The sequence below is a fragment of the Microcebus murinus genome, chromosome 21 (genome assembly GCF_040939455.1).
Source record: "Microcebus murinus isolate Inina chromosome 21, M.murinus_Inina_mat1.0, whole genome shotgun sequence".
Taxonomy (NCBI): domain Eukaryota; kingdom Metazoa; phylum Chordata; class Mammalia; order Primates; family Cheirogaleidae; genus Microcebus; species Microcebus murinus.
Genome location: NC_134124.1, coordinates 16,485,665 through 16,504,676, shown reverse-complemented (window position 1 = coordinate 16,504,676; position 19,012 = coordinate 16,485,665). Strand labels below are relative to the sequence as shown.

Here is a 19,012-nt window from a genome sequence, read left to right as displayed (position 1 = left end):
TAAAATAGTCCCCTCTCTGGGGACTGAAGCTCAGGATTCGGTGGATGGGGCTAGGGGTAGGGCCGGGGGCCTCTGGAGTGTCCAGCCCAGGCCCCCAGAGGTGAGGTTCTGCACCTGCTGACTGTCTGTCTCTTGGCCCTTTCCTCCCCGTTCTCCCTCTTCTCTGCTCCTGGCAAGCCGGAGAATCTGCTGCTGGCCTCCAAGCTCAAGGGTGCCGCAGTGAAGCTGGCGGACTTCGGCCTGGCCATCGAGGTGGAAGGAGAGCAGCAGGCATGGTTCGGTGAGTGGGACGGGCTGGCGGGGCGTTCGCAAATCTGCCTCTAGGAAAACCCTGCCCAAGCTGCGGCGGCTGGGGGTGACCATGGGGCCGGCCAGGGCTCAAGGAGTGGGCAGCACCCCTCCCCTCTGCCCGGGGCCAGGCACAAGGACAGGGTTATCATTAAAATGGTAGCACGGCTTCTTCATACAAACACACACCTTTGCTGTTCGATAGGGGCTTCCATGGGGGTCCCCCAACAGCCTGGGTGCTAGAGATTTTTATTCTGATTTTATAGATAAGAAAACAGAGGCTAAGAAATTGGGCAACGGTCAAGGGATTTTAAAAAGCCAGATCAGATGATCCAGCACATTTTGGGATTTGGGCATAACTACGTCCCTTTCAGATTTCTGGGGCTACGTTTTTTGTTTTTTTTTTGAGACAGAGTCTCACTCTGTTTCCCGAGCTAGAGTGCTGTGGCATCAGCCTAGCTCACAGCAACCTCAAACTCCTGGGTTCAAGCAATCCTCCTGCCTCAGCCTCCTGAGTAGCTGGGACTACAGGCACGCACCACCATGCCTGGCTAATTTTTTCTATTTTTAGTAGAGACGGTATCTCGATCTTGCTCAGGCTGGTCTCGAACTCCTGAGCTCAAATGATCTGCCTGCCTCGGTCTCCCAGAGTGCCAGGATTACAGGTGTGAGCCACCTCGCCCGGCCTGGGGCTACTTTTTAATGGTCAATATTGATCAGTTGTTAAGAACCAGAGCTCTGTGTTCACATCCTGACTCTGCTACTTACAAGGTGTGTGACTTAGGGTGTGTCATTTCCCTTCTCTGAGCCTTCATTTCCTCATCTGTAAAATGAGGATAATAATGGTACCTTCCTCAAGAGCAGTGTGTGGATTACACGAGCCCAGGCGCGCAAAGCGCTCAGCCCGGTGCTTACCGGACACACTCAGCGACTGCTAACTGGTCCTGTGTTACTGTTAGAATGCTCTGGAGGCCCATTACTCCAGCTGATTCTCTCAGCAACCCCAGGAGGTGTTTAAGATGGGAATCCCTGATCCCTCTTTGACAGATGGGGAAACAGAGGCCTAGAAGGTAAAGAGACCTACGCAAGGGATTTAGGGGCAGAGCAAGAGTAGGACAGGCCTCCTGACTCCCACGACCCGCTCCCGCGGGGGCTGGAAAGTGGGCAGGGGTCTAGCTCCCGGCCTGGAGCTGACAGGGCGAGCACGTTTCACCCTGACGGCCACCAGCTAACGACAAGTAGTGGCTGCTGGCAGGGTTACGCTTTGAAATCGGGGGTTGGGACCCGATGGGAAGAAGCTCTGTGCTCTGAGACTGCTGTCTGCCCCGGGCTGTGGAGTGGGGAGTGGCCACAGATGTGCCGTGTGCTTGCCCACCCCGTGTAGAGGCTCTGCTGGCGTGTCCGGGTTTCAGGATGCAGGCCTGCGCGCGTCTGGGGCAGGGGCTGTTCTAGGGCAACCCGCAACCCCCCTCCCAGCAGACTCCTGCTCCGGGGTACTCACATGCCGACCTCTGTGTGTGTGTCTGCCCGTCTGTGTGTCGGGAACAGGCTTTGCAGGGACACCTGGGTACCTCTCCCCGGAAGTGCTGCGGAAGGACCCGTACGGGAAGCCCGTGGACCTGTGGGCCTGCGGTGAGTCCATGCAAAGGCCCTTCTGCGCCCCTGGCCGCCCCTGCCCCTGGGGCCCCTTTCCCATCCCTGCTCCCTCTCTCCTCCCCACGGGGGGTTGAAGGCTCTCTGTTCTCTCTCCAGGGGTCATCCTGTATATCCTGCTGGTTGGGTACCCCCCGTTCTGGGATGAGGACCAGCACCGCCTGTACCAGCAGATCAAAGCCGGTGCCTATGATGTGAGTGTCGCTCCTCCCTCCGGCCCCCGCATCCTCTGGCGCCCTTCCAGGGAAAGCCAGTGTCCAGTGAGGTCGGGGGTCTGAGATGGCCTCCCTCCCGTCTTCCCCGCACACCCAGGTCCCCTGCCACTCTAGTACTGGGCAGGGGTGACCCCCACGCGAGTGTGAAGACTGACTAGGGCCAGGCAGCGTCCACACTGTGCCTAAAGTGGGGTGAGGAGTAGGGGAGGGGCAGGCCCCCAGCCAGGTTTTATGTCTTTCCCTCTTTCATATATATAAATAATAGTAATAGCTAACACTTCCGTAGCAGTCTTCCAAATGTTTTACGTATCTTATTACATTTCATCCTGACATCAATCTATGACATAGGTACTGTTACCCCCATTTTACAGATAGGGAAACTGAGGCACAAGAGGTGAAGTAACTGCCCAGATCACATAGTTAGGAAATGGTAGAGCTGAGATTCGAACCCAGGTAGTCTGGCTCTAGCATCCGTGCTTCTAACTACCAAGCTACACTGCTCTTCTGCAAGGCTGATGTCTGTTAAGCTATGTGCCACCTGCTTTATATTATATTTAACTCTCACAACATCTCTCGGGATGGCTCAAGGGGTCATGTGACTGGCCCAGGTCACACAGCCTGGGAGGCAGCACCAAAACTTGAACCCAGGCCTTCCAATTCTGCAGTCTGGGCTATAACCTCTGGACTGCTGCTCCTCAGATAAGGCACAGCCTCAGAATGACAGGGAGGCCTCCTCTCCCTCTGGCCATGCTCTGATTCATCCAGGGTCAGGGGACCCTGCCCCTCCCCTGGCACAGAAGGGTCCCTTCTTTGAGGATCCACAACTCCTCCTGGTTGAAGATGCCCACATGGATGGGCAGCAGGACCCCTGCCTGCTCCCCTGCCAGTCAGGGGCTGGGGGATCGCAGGGGTGGCCTGGGGCAGGCTGGGCAAACCTGGCCCCTCTGCCCCTTCCAGTTCCCATCGCCAGAATGGGACACCGTCACCCCGGAAGCCAAGGATCTGATCAACAAGATGCTGACCATCAACCCGTCCAAACGCATCACAGCCGCCGAGGCCCTTAAGCACCCCTGGATCTCGGTGAGCCTTCCCCGCCAGGGCCGCTCCCGGGCCCTCCAGACCTCAGGGTCCAGGCCCTCACGGAGTCCTGGCCCTGCCCCGGTCCCCGAGGACCAGCACGGGGCTGAGTGGGCTCAATCCAAGAGACTCTGAGCCTGCTGTTTTTCTTGGGGTAATATGGAAATGAGGGGTGTCCCAGGTTGGCACCATGACTGGGGCTGCAACTGGCATCGAATGCCTGGTGCCAGGTTGCTAAGCAGCCTGCAGCACCCCCTAGTACAAAGCCTCCTCCTGCGGGGGGCACCCTTGGGGAGGCCTGCCTTGCACTCACAGCCCTCCCCGCTTCCTCCAGCACCGCTCCACCGTGGCCTCCTGCATGCACAGACAGGAGACCGTGGACTGCCTGAAGAAGTTCAACGCCAGGAGAAAACTGAAGGTAACAGGTCACCACCCTCCGCACCCCCAGACGTGCGAGTGGTTGGCCTGGGTCTCCACAGAGGCCAAGAGACTCGCTCATGAGTTCTTTCCTTCATGGATTCAACAAGCGTTTATTGAATGCCTACTGCATGCTGCGAGGCGGGCTGGGCTTGGGGAGTGAGCAGTGAATGGGACTCCAGCCCCACCCTGACTGAGCTCTTGGTCTAGCAGAGAGGACAGACAAGTGCCCGGGACGTGGCGAGTGCCATGCCTGGGCAGGCCCCAGGGCGGCGGCAGTGCACCGCACAGCACTGGCACCCCAGGTCTGGGAGGATCAGGGACGCCTTCCTGCAGCCAGTGGCACTTAAGCTGCGCCCTGAAGGACAAGCATGCATTAGCCAGTAGAGTCAGAGCAGGAAGGTGTTGCAGACAGAGTGGGCCGCCTGTGCACAAGTCTGGAAGTGCGAGCATGACCCCCTGGGGGACCACAGGTGGCTCGGAGTGGCCAGGGGGAGCATTTGTGGGTGAGACGTGGCTGCACAGGAGACCACGGAGGAGAGGCCTCCACTGCCAAGCGCTGGGGAGGAATGGCTGAGACACTCAGACGGTGGTCATGGACCAGAGGAAGCCACAGTGAGGCCAGGTGGGCCCAGAGCTGTGGCCTCTTGCAGGTCCTGTGTGCTCTCAGGGCTGTGGCAACTCCTGGCCTACCCCTTGCCAGACACCAAGGGGTCCCAGCTGGTCGGGACAGAGGAGCCATCAGCACGCTGGGGACAATGAGGGGCAGATGTGGAGGCCCCAGCTCCTTCAGAACCTCCTCACCCGCTGTCCCCAGGCCTGGAATTGAGGCTCAGGATGGGGACACGGGTTAAGGGAGTGGCGGTCTGCATGGTGCCAGGAGAACCGAGTGCCACCCCTATCTGCAGTGGGAACCATGTCCCAGAGGAAGTCTCAGCATGTTGGAATCAGGGATCCTTAACATCGTAAACTGTTAGATGCAGGGCGTCCAGGTCAAGTCTGAATCAGATGGCATCAGAACCGGAAGGCCGTTGTCCCCCAGCTCACCTGTTGACAGCAAAAGATTTTCCACACTGAGAATCCTCCAGGGATTTGAGCCCGTAGGCCACGGAGGCACGAGCTAGTCCTAAACCAAGGTGCTCACAGCCCAGGCAGAGGGCCGAGAGGTGGAGGGGCTGAGGGACGCAAGGTCTGGGGTCCCTGCCCAGGCAGAAAGCGTCCATGGCCTTTAGAAGCCCCCGCCGTTAGGTGTCCCCAAGCCCATAGCTTGGGCCAGGTCTCAGGACCTATTAATATCTGCTCCTAGGATGGCCTTGTCCCCGGAGCTGTGCCAGCTAAGGCCTAGCTCACCCTGACTTCTCCAGGGAGGTGGGGGATGGACTCTGGGCTGGGGGTGGGGTCGAGTGGAGGGTGGGGCAGAGGCTTTGGCTCGTCTCTGAAGGCAGCCCCTGCCTCTCCTTCCCCAAACCCTCTCTGTCCCTCCTGCGCTTCCTCCCCTCTGGTCTCCCCTCCCGCCACCCTCCTCTTGTCTCTTGCAGGGAGCCATTCTCACCACAATGCTGGCCACCAGGAACTTCTCTGGTAGGTGGTGGGACCTCAGAGTCCCCAGTACACCCTGCACCTGTCTGCTGGGGCACTGTCCTGTTGGATGTTTGGGTGCCCCCAGGCTAGGGGCCCTGGTGGCTGCAGAGGACTCCATGACTGGGGGGCTAGCTCACCAGCCACAAACCTGTACCCAGAAGTGGAAAGAGGTCAAAGGTCAGCAAGCCTAGGGCCCACCAGGACTGCTTAGAGATTTAATCTGGCTCCCCTACCTTGCAGCAGTGCTGGGGTCCTCAGCCTGGGCCAGCCAGAGAGGGATAAGCTTCCAGAATGCTGGGGGTTCAGGCCTCAGCAGGATGGAGCCAGGCTGAGTGAGTGACACTATTCTTACAGTCCTGAGCTTCTGCTCAGGTGGCCTTCATGACAAGACAGCAGGAAGACATTGCCATCTCTATTTTCTAGATGAGGAAACAGGAGCTCAGGGAGGTGAGCTCTGACTCCCGCCGGTCGCACAGCTGGGGAGAGGCAGAGCCTGCATCAGCACAGACTTGACCAAGCCTGGAGCAAGTGCTTCCCACCAGGCTGGGTTCCCAGGGAGGCCAGGGCAGGAGCCTCCCAGGCCCTTGGCCAGAGCCAGGCTGGTTAAGGCGGGGAGCACCCAATTACCCGAGGCATGTGGCCTCACAGAGGGGAAGGGAAGGGATTATTGTCAGGGCTTAGCAAGAAGCTCCTCTTGGCACGTTGGAGGGGCCACTGTCCGCCAGAGGCTTCTCTCTGGGGAGCCGGGCTGCTGGCGGCAGCGGGGCAGATATAGATAGCAGACAGAGCAGAGCTCACCCCAGGGGCCCTCTGGCTGGGGCTGGGGCCAGCCGAGGAAGCTGCTGTGACGTGTGGCCAGCACCACACCACAGGGCCCGCTCTGAGAAGGTCCCCCGGCCCACGTAGTTAGCTGGGACGACCGAGACCCAGAGATGGGCACAGGCTAGAACCTTGGACTTGGGCTTTCCCCACTGCGGTAAACTGCCCTCCCACCCTCTCCCCAGAGGAGGATCCTGCCATTCCTTAAACTGAAAGATGAGCTGCCCAGTCAGTCAGAGTCTTTTTTTAACAACTGAAGCACCCTAGAGAATGCCAGTCCGGAGCCCACAATATGGCGGCCCAGGGTTGGCCCTAATCCGTCAGCGTGCTTTGTGTTTGAAAAGTTTAAAAGAGTTTTTGGAATGGATTTCCAGCACTTAAAAATCAGGAGATTTCATAGAAAAACTCCGATTCCTGTCATCTCTTGAAAACCAGGCTCTGTGGCTTCACAGAGGCCTGCAGTAGGGGCTGGAGCTGAGAGGGCCCACCCTCCTCGGGGACCGAGGGCCAGCGCTCCCGCTGCCCCGCTGCCCACCCTAGTCCAGCCCAGAGTGGTGGAGGACGGACAGCCACTCCTCTCAGCTGTGGCATCCGGAAGTGCCCCCTGCCTCGGTTTGTGAGTGGGGAGCTTTAGCCGAGAGCCTTGAGGGAGCTGTAGGTGGAAATGTGGGGTGGCTGTGAAGCCGGCCGGCCAAGAGCCCCACCCACCAGGGGCCCCGGGACGCCCCCTCCCAGCTCCAGGAGAAGGTCTCATCCTGGCTGCCACTTACTGAGCACCTAGTGCATTCAGGTCAAGGGCTGTGCTAAGCCCTTTATAGACGCCCCGGCTTGTGTAAGGCGATTGCTTAAGGTCGGAAGCAGCCGGACGCCAGGCTGGGCAGGCCGGGGCATCCAGGCCATTTCCTGGCCGGTGCCCACTTGCAGGGCTCTGGCCAGGAGGTGGGGAGGGAGGGAAAGGGAAACGACAGCGGGGGAGGCCTCCCTGAGAGCTGTTGCTCTCCCTGCCACCAGGGTCACAGCCAGCGCCAGTGTGGGGCTCCGGAGTCTGAGGTTGGGGAGGCCTGTGCTGGCGGAGGAGAAAGGCAGGGGATGGGGCTCTGGCAGGGTGGGCCACGGCGGGGGCCATCTGCTTCTTGTCACCGGCAAAACCCGGCCTGCAGCTGTCTGGAGTGAGTAGGCGGGGCTGACACATGACCTCCACAGCAGCATGGGGCTAAAATTAGAGAGGGCCAGGGCGGGGAGGGAGCGTCCAGCCCCAGGCCAGGCAGCCGGGCCTCCGGGTTGGCCACCACCGGCACGGGGGTGACTGGGATCCAGAGGGAATCCCCGGGCTGAAATAGCAGCTCCACAGCCCTGGGACACGCTGGATAACTCCCTCAACCCATGAAGCCAGAGGGGGACGCTCGAGATTGCTGAGAACAGGGGCACTGGGCCCACCCAGGGGGCCGCTGGCAGTCCCTGGGCCACCAAGGAGGGAGGCGGCGGTGGCCTCCCCCAGGATTGCTGAGCCTGCAGGCTGCCCTCTGGCTGCTCGTGGATGCTGCTCTTTCTCGCCCTGTGGGCCCTGGTGCCCTGCCTGGTATTGCTAACCCTCTACTTTTTCTCCTCCGCAGGGGGGAAGAGTGGAGGAAACAAGAAGAACGATGGTGTGAAGGTAAGCCCCGGCAGCCGGCAGCCTGTCCCTGGCAGCCTTGCCGCCGACGCGGACTGGCTTGAGACCCAGACCTTGCCGACGGTGTCCTGGGCAGATGCGGGTCACATCTGTGGCCAGGCCGTTCCCAGACCCGCAGACCTGGGCTTTGGTGCCCACCTGCTCGCCAGGATTGGTGGGGGCCGTGGGGGAGAGGCAGGCACCCTGGAGGGGGCCGGCACAAGGGAAGGGGCAGGTCAGAAGGAGATCTCCGTGGTTCTCCAGGGCTGGAGGACTGGTGAGCAAGAGGGTGTGAGGAGGAGGCAGACGTGGCCATGACTGGTGACCTCCTCCTTCCTGAGGATGGGTGGGCTGGAACGGGCCCCTGCCCCCCAGTGCACCTTAGTCCAACCCAGAAAGCCCGTGGAGGACATACAGCCATTCCTCTAGGCTTTGGGACCCAGATTCTTCCCCACCAAGAATCCCCTCCTCCCCCATGCACCTGCCCCCGTCCCACCCTATACCTGCCCGAGCTACCTCCCTCCACGCCCGGCGGCCCCTCCTTCCCGTCTCTTCTCTCTTCTCCCTCTGCTCTCTGGGGTCTGGCCCCTGCTCTCTGCAGCTCCCTCCTCCCCTGCCTCTCCATCTTCTTGTCTCTTGAGACCCTGCCTTTCCTGGGCTCAGAGCCCGGCCTGGCCAGGGTCCCCAGGCTGGGCTGTGCCCAGGACGTCGGAAGATGTGGGATGCTGCGTGAATACGTGAGGGCGGCTTCGTGGCTTGGTTCATAGCGGCGCGTGTGGTCTTAGGCCACTGGCTTTGGTCTGTCAAGGGGTTGCATGGGAGGGGTCTGGGCTGGGTAGAGGCTGGGCCTCCCTTCTGCCCTCAGCCTGGTCCCAGCTTGTGTGTCTCCCTAGGTACAAGGGGTAGGCTGTGGACTTGATCATTTCTATGATTTCAGCTTATAAACAAACAAAAAAGCTCTCCCTTCTCATCTTGGGTGTTTGAGGAATACATAATTGTTTGGTTATTAGTCAAAGTCAGTGGTTTGCAAACTGAACTCTTTGGAACCCAAAGCTTCTGGGGAGGCACTTGGGAACCCCAGGTGGGGTTCTGGGCTTCTCACGTCTACTTCAACCTTTTAGCTCCACATGATAGGGCGGTTAAGAGAGCCTGGGTGGGCTCCCAGCGGCTAGACCGTGGCTGGTTATTGAGACTCCCTGAGCTTGTGTTTCCTCATTCGTGCAATGAGGTCAAGGGAGGTCCCACCTCCTAGGGCTATTTGTGAGGAGCAACTAACATAATTGCATCGATAGCTTGGCCTGGTGCTGGCATGTGACACATGCTCACAAGTTGCTAGTTGGTGTTATCTTTTATCTGTTTTATCAGACTTTTATGTTATCAGACTTTTGGGTACAATTTCTCTTAAAAACAAAGTTCACTCCACAAGATATCTGAAAACCACAGATCTAAAGCCAAGCCAATTTATAAAGTTAAGAGGCCCACCCCAAATCCTGTAACGCAGTCTGGCGCTGAGTTCCGGCTCGCCTGCTGCTGGGGGTTAGCCCTGCACCGACCCCCACAGTGTGAAAGGGTAACGGAGGTTTGCGCCACGTGGGGGCTGCCAGGCTTGGAGCAGCTGGGGCCTTCTCTGTCCCCCAAGTGGAGATGCTGAGCCGGGGGGAAGTGGACGCCACGGCCCTGATTGGGGGGATGTGGGGGCAAAGGCCACAGGCACTGGTGGGCTGTGGCCCAGGTTGGTGGAAGAGGAGGGGACAGAGAGAAGGGCTGCCCTGGTGCTTGGCTTTCCGGCGTGGCCCTGGCCAAGATTGATGCAAAGCCGCTGGGTGTCAGGACAGGAGGGGCCTCCCTCGGGGTGGGTCTTGGGAAGAAACTCAGGTCAGGCTCCTGTCGGGCAGGGCCAGGAGGCAGAGGCTGTCGGAGGCAGGGACAGCTCGTAGCTTGGTGGGGCTCTGCTGTCCATGGCAGGCTTCCCAGGAGGCAGAGGCTGTCGGAGGCAGGGACAGCTCGTAGCTTGGTGGGGCTCTGCTGTCCATGGCAGGCTTCCCAGTGGGCACAGCTGCACGCAGCACCACTGCCTCCTGCTGTACAGGACAGACCTGGGGACTTCTCAGGGTGGCCTGGGTGAAGGGAAACTCAAAGGCTGATTTTGACCATACTCAGCCTCCTTCCCTCGCTTAGGTTGGAGGAGGGAGGAAGTCCATCCTGGCCCGGGGTCCAGGGAGCCCAGCCTGCCTCAGGGCGCTGCCCACGGGAGTGGGGAGAGCAGCAGGGCCGGGGTCCAGTTGTGTTTTCGGTGCCAGTGAGGCTGGACCTCGGGTCATGAAGCCGTGGGTTCGAGTGGGCCCTGCAGTTCCCTCCCGGGGGACCCAGGCGGCGGGCGGCCATCTGTGCAGGGAGCACAGCGGTTGTGTGCGGGGCTGGTGAGAGCAGCCACGCCTGATGCTCCCTTGACTGTCGCCGCGTCAGCCAAAGCGGGAAACGCACGTTCTTCCCGCACCTCGGTCCCCGGGGACAAACTGCCGCTCACCTGGGCCTACCCGGAGGGGCCTGGCTGTCTCCAGCGCTGCCGGGAATGCTGGCTCGGTCGGAGTCGTCACAGAGACGTGACATGTGGTGTGCTTTGGGGGCTTTCAAGGGCTTTTCAAGGCCAATTTTGACCATGCTCAGTTTCTATCATCCTTGCTAACCTCACACCACGCTTCTGCACGTGGTTCTGGGAGAGGCGACTCTACTTTGGGCGAAAGTCCCTTTTAAATCAAACTCTGCCGTGCAGGTCAGTGCGGGATTCTCGGTATTGTCATCTTGCGTGACTCAGGGAAATCGATCCTTTCTGCCACCAAGAAGCAAGGTCCCCTGTCCGGCCAGCCCTAGGCCCTGACTTGCGTGAGGAGGAGCTGGCAGCTCCCACCCCTCAGCCCCACTCACTGCCCCTGTTGGTGTCCCATCCGTGCCGTCGTGACCTCTCTCCCCCATGTCCCATCCTGTCACTGTGCGTCCGAATCTGATGCAGTCTCTGCTCTGTGTTCCCTCCTCGTGTCCCGCCTGGACCCTCCTGGCCCCTGCGCGGCTCCTCAGGTTTCTGCTGACAGCGGAGCTACGTGGGCCTGTCTGCTTCCCCACACTTATGTGCCTGGTCTGGCTGCAGCCGGCGGGCGAGGCCAGCGCTAGGAGGAGAGGGAGGGGAGGAGAGGAGGAGAGGAGAGGCTGGCTGCTGGCTGCGGGAGTCACACCGTCCAGCCCAGCGGGGGAAGACGCTGGCGTGTGCGCTCCTGAGAGCACACGGGCATTGGCGTGCGCAGTGAGCCACCCCGCCACGTCTGCGGAGGCCCTGGATGGAGGACGCAGGGCTTTAGGTCCTGGTATGCAGAGGCTCACTGGATCTGGGAGTCCGAGTGCTAGTCAGAGTGCTCCCAGAGTGCTAGGGTTACAGGCGTGAGCCGCTGCTGGTTCTGTGTATTTTTGACAAATTTCCCTAGCGACTAGGACAGCCTACTGGGAATGGGGTTCTCTTAGAGATGGACAGGGAGGCCAGGAGGAGACGTGGGGCCTCCTCTCCAGACCTGAGCACCCTTTTGTCTTTCAAGAGCACTGGATTCTGGAGGCCGTAGACCTGAGACTCTCAAGAATACCCAGTGTCTCCCCATGGCGAAGGCCTACCCTAGCCAGCCGCTGCTTTGCTCCCCCTACGGTGCAGCAGGGAGAGAGGCCTCTGGCCTCTCAGATGTGAGGGCGCCCAGGACAGGCTGAGCCTTTGAAGAGGGCTCAGGCCGTGGGCGCCTGGAGCCCTGGAGAGGGGAAGAGGAAGGAGTGCTGCACACAGGCCTGGGTTCTAGCTGCAGCTCTGCTGGTGGCTTGCTGAGAGGCCTTGGACAGGCCACTGCCCCTCTCTGGGCCTCAGTTTCCCCTCTGTGCAGTGCAAGTGTCAGTCTCGACTTGCGATCTGTGAATGTGAGTCTTTAAGACTCCTGGCTCAGAGAGTGAGGGAAAGAGAAGGAAATCTGCCATTCGTCCCCACCCTCCTTGCCTTGGTTCCGTGGCCGATGCAGGGGATGCTGCACATTCCCAACATGGTAGCCAGGCTGAATGGCAGGGCCGAAAGACTCAAGTTTCATTTCTGGCTGTGCCTCAGTTTCCCATCAGGATAAAGGAGCTGAATAGGCTAGTTACAGGAGTCGGAATGCAAACAGGCTTTCAAAGGCCACTAAGAGGATTGGCTCCCACACTTGGCCCTGCCTGGGAATCACCTGAGGCTATTGTTGGAAATGGAGATGCCAGGATGCTCAGGCCTACCCCACACCTGGTTATCAAACTCCTCAGAGGGGACCTGGTTCTGCATTTTTGGGGGGCGGGGGGAGACAGAGTCTTGCTCTGTCACCCTGGCTAGAGTACAATGGCGCTATTGTAGTTCACTGCAATCTCAAACTCTTGGGCTCAAGTCATTCTCCTGCCTCAGCCTCCCAAGTAGCTGTAGGCACTTGCCACCATGCTCAGATAATTTTACTATTTTTAGTGAAGACGGGGTCTCGCTCTTGCTCAGGCTGGTCTTGAACTCCTGAGCTCCAGCGATCCTCCTGCCTCGGCCTCCCAGAGTGCTAGGGTTACAGGTGTGAGCCACTGCTGGTTCTGCATATTTTTGACAAATTTCCCTAGTGACTAGGACAGTCTACTGGGAATGGGGCCCTCTTAGAGATGGACAGGGAGGCTAGGAGGAGACGTGAGGCCTCCTCTCCAGACATGAGCCCCCTTTTGTCTTTCAAGAGCACTGGATTCTGGAGGCCGTAGGCAGCTGGCATCCAAGAGCCAGGACTGGCCTCCCCCATCAGAGCTAGGCATAGTGGGCAGCCCTGGTCCAAGGGAGGCTTGACCTTGAGCTTGGTCGATGGGTAGACCCCGGCAGATGTGCATGAGGACCCAGACCTTCAGGCTGAGAGGACTGGCCCCGCCAGGTCAGCGGTTGCTGGGGGCACTGGCTCCTTGTCCTGAAGCCGAGCTGACAAAGGACCACCGAGGATGACCCCGAGGCCCATCCTCCTTCCACACATCCCCTGTCGTTCCTCTGCTCCCTGCCGTTTTCACGCTGTGTCTTTTCCTGTCCCATCTCTTCTCCTTGTTTTTCCAGAAAAGAAAGTCCAGTTCCAGCGTTCAGTTAATGGTGAGTGTCTGCCGTCTCCTATACGCCGGTAAATGCTGGGCCTCGAACCCCTGCTCCTGCCTCCCTCCTGCAGGCTGCTCTGGGAACCTGGGGCGGGGAGAGGGTGCTCAGGGCGTGCTTGGTACGTGTGCCTCGTGTGACAATTTGTGTGTTGTGTGTGTGTGTGTTGTTTGCGTGTTTTTGTTGACACCTCCCACTCCACAGACTAGCAGGCTGACAGCAGACCTAAGGCCTCCCGTGGGTACAAAGGTGGATTTGAACCCCCTCCCACGTCCAGCCCTTGGCTTCTCGCTTCTCCCCACCCCTCTGCTCTGGAACTCATCTCAGGCTTGGTTTGTGCCCGTCGTGGCAAGAGTGGGGCTTGGTTTGGCCAAAGTAGCAGGCGCCATGGAGGCCCCTCCTGGCTTGGGTGAGGCCTCCCGGGCCCACCGGTGGCAGAGGAGCCAGCAGCCCCGCCTCTGTCTAGGGGCTCCAGTGGTGGCACGGTGGCCTATATCCCTCTTCTTCTGGTTCCATTGCTGTCTCACTCAGTTGTGTGGTTTTTCCTCCCCTCTGGAAAGCCCACCCTCTCTCACACTGGGCCTCCCTCTCTCTCTCTTCCTCTCCCGCCAGTGTGGGTTCCTTCCCCGTTCTGCGGCCGCCATGGTGTCTCTCTGCTCCTCCACACCCCCTCTTTGCCCCCTTGAGCAGAAAGGACCCGGGAACCCCGTCTCAGCCCTTCCAGAAACGCCAGGGTTCTCCTTGCAGCCAGCCATCCCTTCATCCTTGCCCCGGCCCCCGGCCGCCTGCTTAGCTGGGCCCTCCCCCTCCTTAGGCTGGAGAGGCTGGCAGGGTTTGCAGTGCAGCGTCCGGATGGCGGAGCCTGGGAGGCCGCCCGAGAGCCGGCCGCGCCATCGGGCAGCCGGGACAGCCGCGCCTGGCCCTGCCTCATCCTGCCGCCAGGCAGGCCTCACCACGCCCTGTGTTCTCTTTGGCAGGAATCTTCCGAGAGCACCAACACCACCATTGAGGACGAAGACACCAAAGGTAGGGAGAGGCCTCGCCTTCGGGGTCTAGGCCCCCCAACTTCCTGGTACCGGCTGGGCAGACCCTTCACTGACAGTCCCGGCCCAGAGGGCCCCATGCCCATCTCGAGCCTGCTCTTCTGCAAAGAGCTTCGCTTGGGCTCCTCGTACACTGGGCACGCCGTGGCCACGGCTCGCCCCGTGGGCTGCTGGAACCACGGCTGGTGCATAGGCTCTCTCATTCTAGAGGTGACAGATTGACTTTAGTGTGTATTACAGAAAAGTGTAACATACTCGAGTTGTAAATGTATAGTAGTGATATCGATTTTCCTTTTGAAATGAGTGTTTTTGAGTTTTTTTTAAAAAAAGCGAATTGATTTGAAAAGCATGAAGTGACAATAGTAAAGGAAGGGACAGTGAAAACTCCGGAAGTTCGTTGGCTGGAGCGTGGGGAATGCTGCCCGCGACACACTGGAGGTGCCGCGGCCGCTGTAGCTGGCGTCTAGCGTGGCCTGGCAAGCTCGCGGGCGGAGGAGGGGCAGAGCCACAGGTGGCTGTGATTGGGCCCTAACAAAGCGCATCACGGGAACAGTGACGAAGGCTGCGCTTGCGCGATGCTTGCTGTGTGCCGTCCCAGGACCGACCTGGGCTAACTGAGGGGTGCTGTGATGAACCCCACTGCACGGCTGAGCAAACAGAGGTCGGAGAGGTTGGCTTCATGGGCCCAAGGTCCCATAGCTCGAGATGGTAGGGGTAGGGTTTGAACCCAGGCTCCGGGGCCTGGCTGGCGACCGCCACGCTGAGGTCTTGGCGTGTGGCGAGTGCACCTGGAGCTTGGAGGAAGGAGCAGGGAGTGCTGAGTTCTGCTGGGGGGGACACCACATCCTGGATGCATGGGCAACCAGCCCTGCTTCTCCCCAGCACAGGGAGCGCAGGGTTTGCACTCTCCGGAGCATGTCACGCCTGCAGAGTCCCTACAACACAGGGAAAGGCTGTCGACCTGGAGGGAACTCAGCCATAGCAGTTTAGACACTTATTTTTTTTTTTTAGGAGTTTAGATATTTTGCCTTAGAATATAAAAATGGGGAAAAGAGCATTTTATTATGTAATAAACATTTGTGTATAATTGCGATTCAGGCTCTATGGCAGGCTCACGACTGCCTCCTGACTCTGCAGGATGCCTGTAAGATGGGCCCCACCCTATGTGTGTCTCTTTCTGGTCATTCCCAACTTGCGGGGCGGTGGGCACTCTATCGCCACAGCCTGGCACTAGAGCAAACCCGCCTCCTGTGATGGCACCAGGGACAACCTTCAAAAACACATTATCTTGAGGCCGGGCGCTGTGGCTCACGCCTGTAATCCTAGCTCTTGGGAGGCCGAGGCGGGCGGATTGCTCAAGGTCAGGAGTTCAAAACCAGCCTGAGCAAGAGCGAGACCCCGTCTCTACTATAAAAACAGAAAGAAATTAATTGGCCAACTGATATATATATATATAAAAAATGAGCCGGGCATGGTGGCGCATGCCTGTAGTCCCAGCTACTCGGGAGGCTGAGGCAGAAGGATCACTCGAGCCCAGGAGTTTGAGGTTGCTGTGAGCTAGGCTGACGCCACGGCACTCACTCTAGCCTGGACAACAAAGTGAGACTCTGTCTCAAAAAAAAAAAAACAAAAAAAACAAAAAAAAAACACATTATCTTGAGCCATTTGGGAGGCTGAGGCAGGAGGATCACCTAGGGCAGGAGTGCTATCAGATCCTGACGGTGATCAGCCGCTGCACTCCAGCCTGGGCAACATAGTGAGACCCCATCTCTAAATTAAACAAATAAATAAATATGTTAAAATGTTAATATATTATCTCCAAGAAGAATCCCCCGTTTGGGGCAGGTCGGCATTGCCAGTCCCACAAGCCTGATCTTCCAGCCACAGTCCTGGCCCTGCCTCTGCAGATGCTGATGCCATAGGTCTGTGTTGGGCCCAGAAGTGGTGCTTCTGAGACCCCATGTGCAAGGCTCACTTGCCCGGTGGTAAGAACTGGACTCTGGGAATCTGAGGAGCCTGGACGTGACCTCATTCTCCTGGCCTCAGAGCAGACAGGGACCTGGCTGACCTCATACTCCTGGCCTCAGAGCAGACAGGGACCTGGCTCTGCCCTTTCCTACTGGAGCCCGTTTGCTGGATGACCTTGGACAACTTGCTCAACCTCTCTGAGCCTCAGTTTCCTTAATAGTAAAGAAGTGGGGCTGGGTGTGGTGGCTCACACCTGTAATCCTAGCACTCTGGGAGGCCGAGGCGGGAGGATGGCTCGAGGCCTGGAGCTTGAGACCAGCCTGAGCAAGAGTGAGACCTTGGCTCTACCAAAAAATAAAAATGATCCAGCAGTGGTGGCGCATGCCTGTAGTCCCAGCTACTTGGGAGGCTGAGGCAGGAGGATCGCTTGAGCCCAGGAGTTTGAGGTTGCTGTGAGATATAATGACGCCACGGCACTCTACCTGGGCCGACAGAGCGAGACTCTGTTTCAAAAGTAAAGAAGAGATGATGACAGCACCAACCTCAGAGGCTTGCTGTGCAGTTGAAATGAGGGGACGATATAAAGTACGTGCAGTGTTTGCACATGCTCAATGTTTAATCAATCTTAATTTCTTTGTTTCAAACTGGAATTCGTTGAATGACAAGAAGCCATGTGACATTTTCTGGGCACATCAATTTTACTTTAAGACAAATGTATATGTTAGACAGAAATATTTGGAATAGGGTGCAAAGTTTGCATGTACTATTCATGTGGATTAGGAGCTGGCAAAGACATCTTGCACCTGGGCTAGTGGCTTTGGGCTGCATCCCTGAGGGCCCACCTTCGCGATCGTTGTCCTCAGCTTTGGAAGGATCGGGATGGGGTAATTTGCAGTCTTGAATTTTGGCGTCCCTGTGCCCCTTTGACAGAGAGGAAGCTGAGGCCCAGTGAGGAGAAAGGGCAGATGGGTTATTAATGGCAGAACTGGGATCCCATTCGCTGCCTCGGTTTCCCCGCATGTCCAAAAGCCCCAGAGGCCGTGTCTGATAGAGGAGATGCCGGCTCAGCCAGGAGCTTCTCCTCGTGTTCGGCAGAAGACAGGAGCCCCTGTGCCTCCCCTGGCCTCTCAGGCCTCGGAGAAAGTTCCCAGAGAACCATCTTCTAGCGTTAATTTGTTAAGTCTTCTTACTAAGTGAGAATAGCAGCTGATGGGGTGGACCCTGACCTGACATTAAAGTTAATTAGAAATGCCATCCTCCAGGGAACGTTCTCTCCCGAGGAGAGAAAGAGACATTAATATTTCAGAGCACCTCTGGCTTAGCGCGGAGGCCTCTCACTCCCTGAGCCGTGCAGGGCTCTGCCAGCCTTGCTCCCCACTCCCCGACCTCCTCCTGGTTAGCCATGAAAAATTCATTTTCCCTCCTCCTGAGGAGCTGCCTCAGAATCTGGGCAGAGACGTTCTGGGAAATATCAGTCAAAAATGCTGCTCCCACCTCAGGCTCAGCATGCTGTGTGATCCTGAGAGAGTGCCCTAACCTCTCTGGGGTCTCAGCTTTCCCATCTGAAGGGAGCACTCTCGGGTTGTCCGGGTGAACACCTGGCAGATGAGAGAAGCCGGAGGTTGCTACTGAGCAGCTGCTGAGTGAACCCCTTAAACAGCAACGGGGCCGCTGAGGGCACAGGAAGGACCCAGAACCAGAGTGGACTTTTCCAGATCTAAGAAGCCCTGGGCCCCCAGATCTTCTGTCCCAGAGCACAAAGCTAGGGAGAGTCCTGCCCAGTAGGCTTCGGCTATTGGCAAACTTGGTGCCCCGAGTAGCTGAAGACACAGTCAAGTCAGACATTTTCTCAGGCTGCATTAATAGAAATATAATATCCAGAATTGGGAAGGAGATAGTGCTACCCCAGATCTGCATTATTCTCATTATTCAGCCCACACCTGAGATTGTGTGTTCATAGCCAGAGAGGCATCCAGACAGCTCAGGGACCCTTGAGGAGTGGATGGCCAGCTTGAGTCAGGGCCTGGAAAGCACAGCTTGGAGGCCCTCGGCCCTGAGAAGACTCATTTTGGGGTGGGCATAGAGGCTGGGGGAGCAGGGGCTCCCTCTGGGCCCCAGAAGACAGAAAGACCAGAACTCTAACTGGGGGTTCTCAGGAGGATAGGCCTCAACTTGCGGGAGGGCGGTGGTGCACACAGCGAGCGAGAGCTGTCCGGCAGCGCAGTGGTCTGCCCGGCAGGCCGCGAGCCCAGACCAAACCCCCATGTATCAGGCTGCTGGGATGCAGCCCTGCCCCGGTGAGGGACCCGAGGCTGTCCCCAGGAGGAACTCCTGATTCGGAGATTTCCAGATGATAACAGTCACAGCTGTCACTTGCGGGGGGCCAGGCACTGCTCTGACTGTGTCTCGTGATGGTGGTGCAGCAGTCGTCACAGAAACGAGTTGATGGAAAGGGCTTGGACTGGCAGCTGGCTGTCAGTGAGGACATACGTGTGTCAGCCATTTCTAGTGATATAACTCAATCCTCAGAACAACTCTGCAAGGTAAGCACTGTTAGTAACTCCATTGGCCATATGGGGAAACTGAGGCACAGGGCAGGCCCTTGTCCAAGGTCACGCGGTTATTAAGTGGGAGAGCCAGAATCCTGGCTCCCGCATGCACGCCCTGAGTCACTCTGCTGGACTATGCGGGATGGCAGTGAGAAGAGCCCACGGGAGATAGGACGTTAGGCACAGCCTCATGGAAGGGCAAGCTGGAAAGGTCAGGGCAAGGCAGGTGGCACAGGTCCCCCAGCCCACGGAGCGTGTGGGCCATCGCCCCCGATTCCACTTGGGAGTGGCTACAACGAGGTGGCTCTGGCAGGGCTGGGTTTCTTCCCATCCTCCGTCTCTAGCTTCCCAGGAGAGGAGAGTTGAGCAGGAGGCCAGGCTCTGGATTTCCTAGGGACAGTGGCTGCCGGTGCCTTGTGCAATTCTAGGGGACAGGAAGAGAGCAGCCCAGACTCTGGTTTGGCACCATCCACCCACTGATTCGTTCCCTCAATGCATGCGTATCGAGGGCCAGCTGTGCCCCAGCCCCAGGCAAGGCCCCAGAGAGAGGGCGGCAACAAGCCAGCCGTGTGACCCAGGGGCACTCATGGCCTAAAGAC

The 19,012-nt window shown here is 58.4% G+C and overlaps 1 protein-coding gene across 3 annotated transcripts in view; it reads left to right on the top strand.

Moving 5' to 3' along the window:
* The window catches only part of CAMK2A (calcium/calmodulin dependent protein kinase II alpha), a 62,899-nt gene that overhangs the window by 33,237 nt on the left and 10,650 nt on the right, over positions 1-19,012 (top strand). For 2 of the 3 annotated variants that reach the window (XM_012790958.3, XM_075996219.1), the window contains exons 7-14: positions 178-280; positions 1,837-1,920; positions 2,041-2,135; positions 3,114-3,236; positions 3,568-3,651; positions 5,189-5,231; positions 7,664-7,704; positions 13,831-13,879. In XM_012790958.3, coding sequence (XP_012646412.1) covers positions 178-280; positions 1,837-1,920; positions 2,041-2,135; positions 3,114-3,236; positions 3,568-3,651; positions 5,189-5,231; positions 7,664-7,704; positions 13,831-13,879 — 622 coding nt within the window. Of the gene's footprint in view, positions 1-177; positions 281-1,836; positions 1,921-2,040; positions 2,136-3,113; positions 3,237-3,567; positions 3,652-5,188; positions 5,232-7,663; positions 7,705-12,820; positions 12,854-13,830; positions 13,880-19,012 lie in introns of all 3 variants that reach the window. The other variant, XM_012790948.3, reaches the window with a different exon arrangement.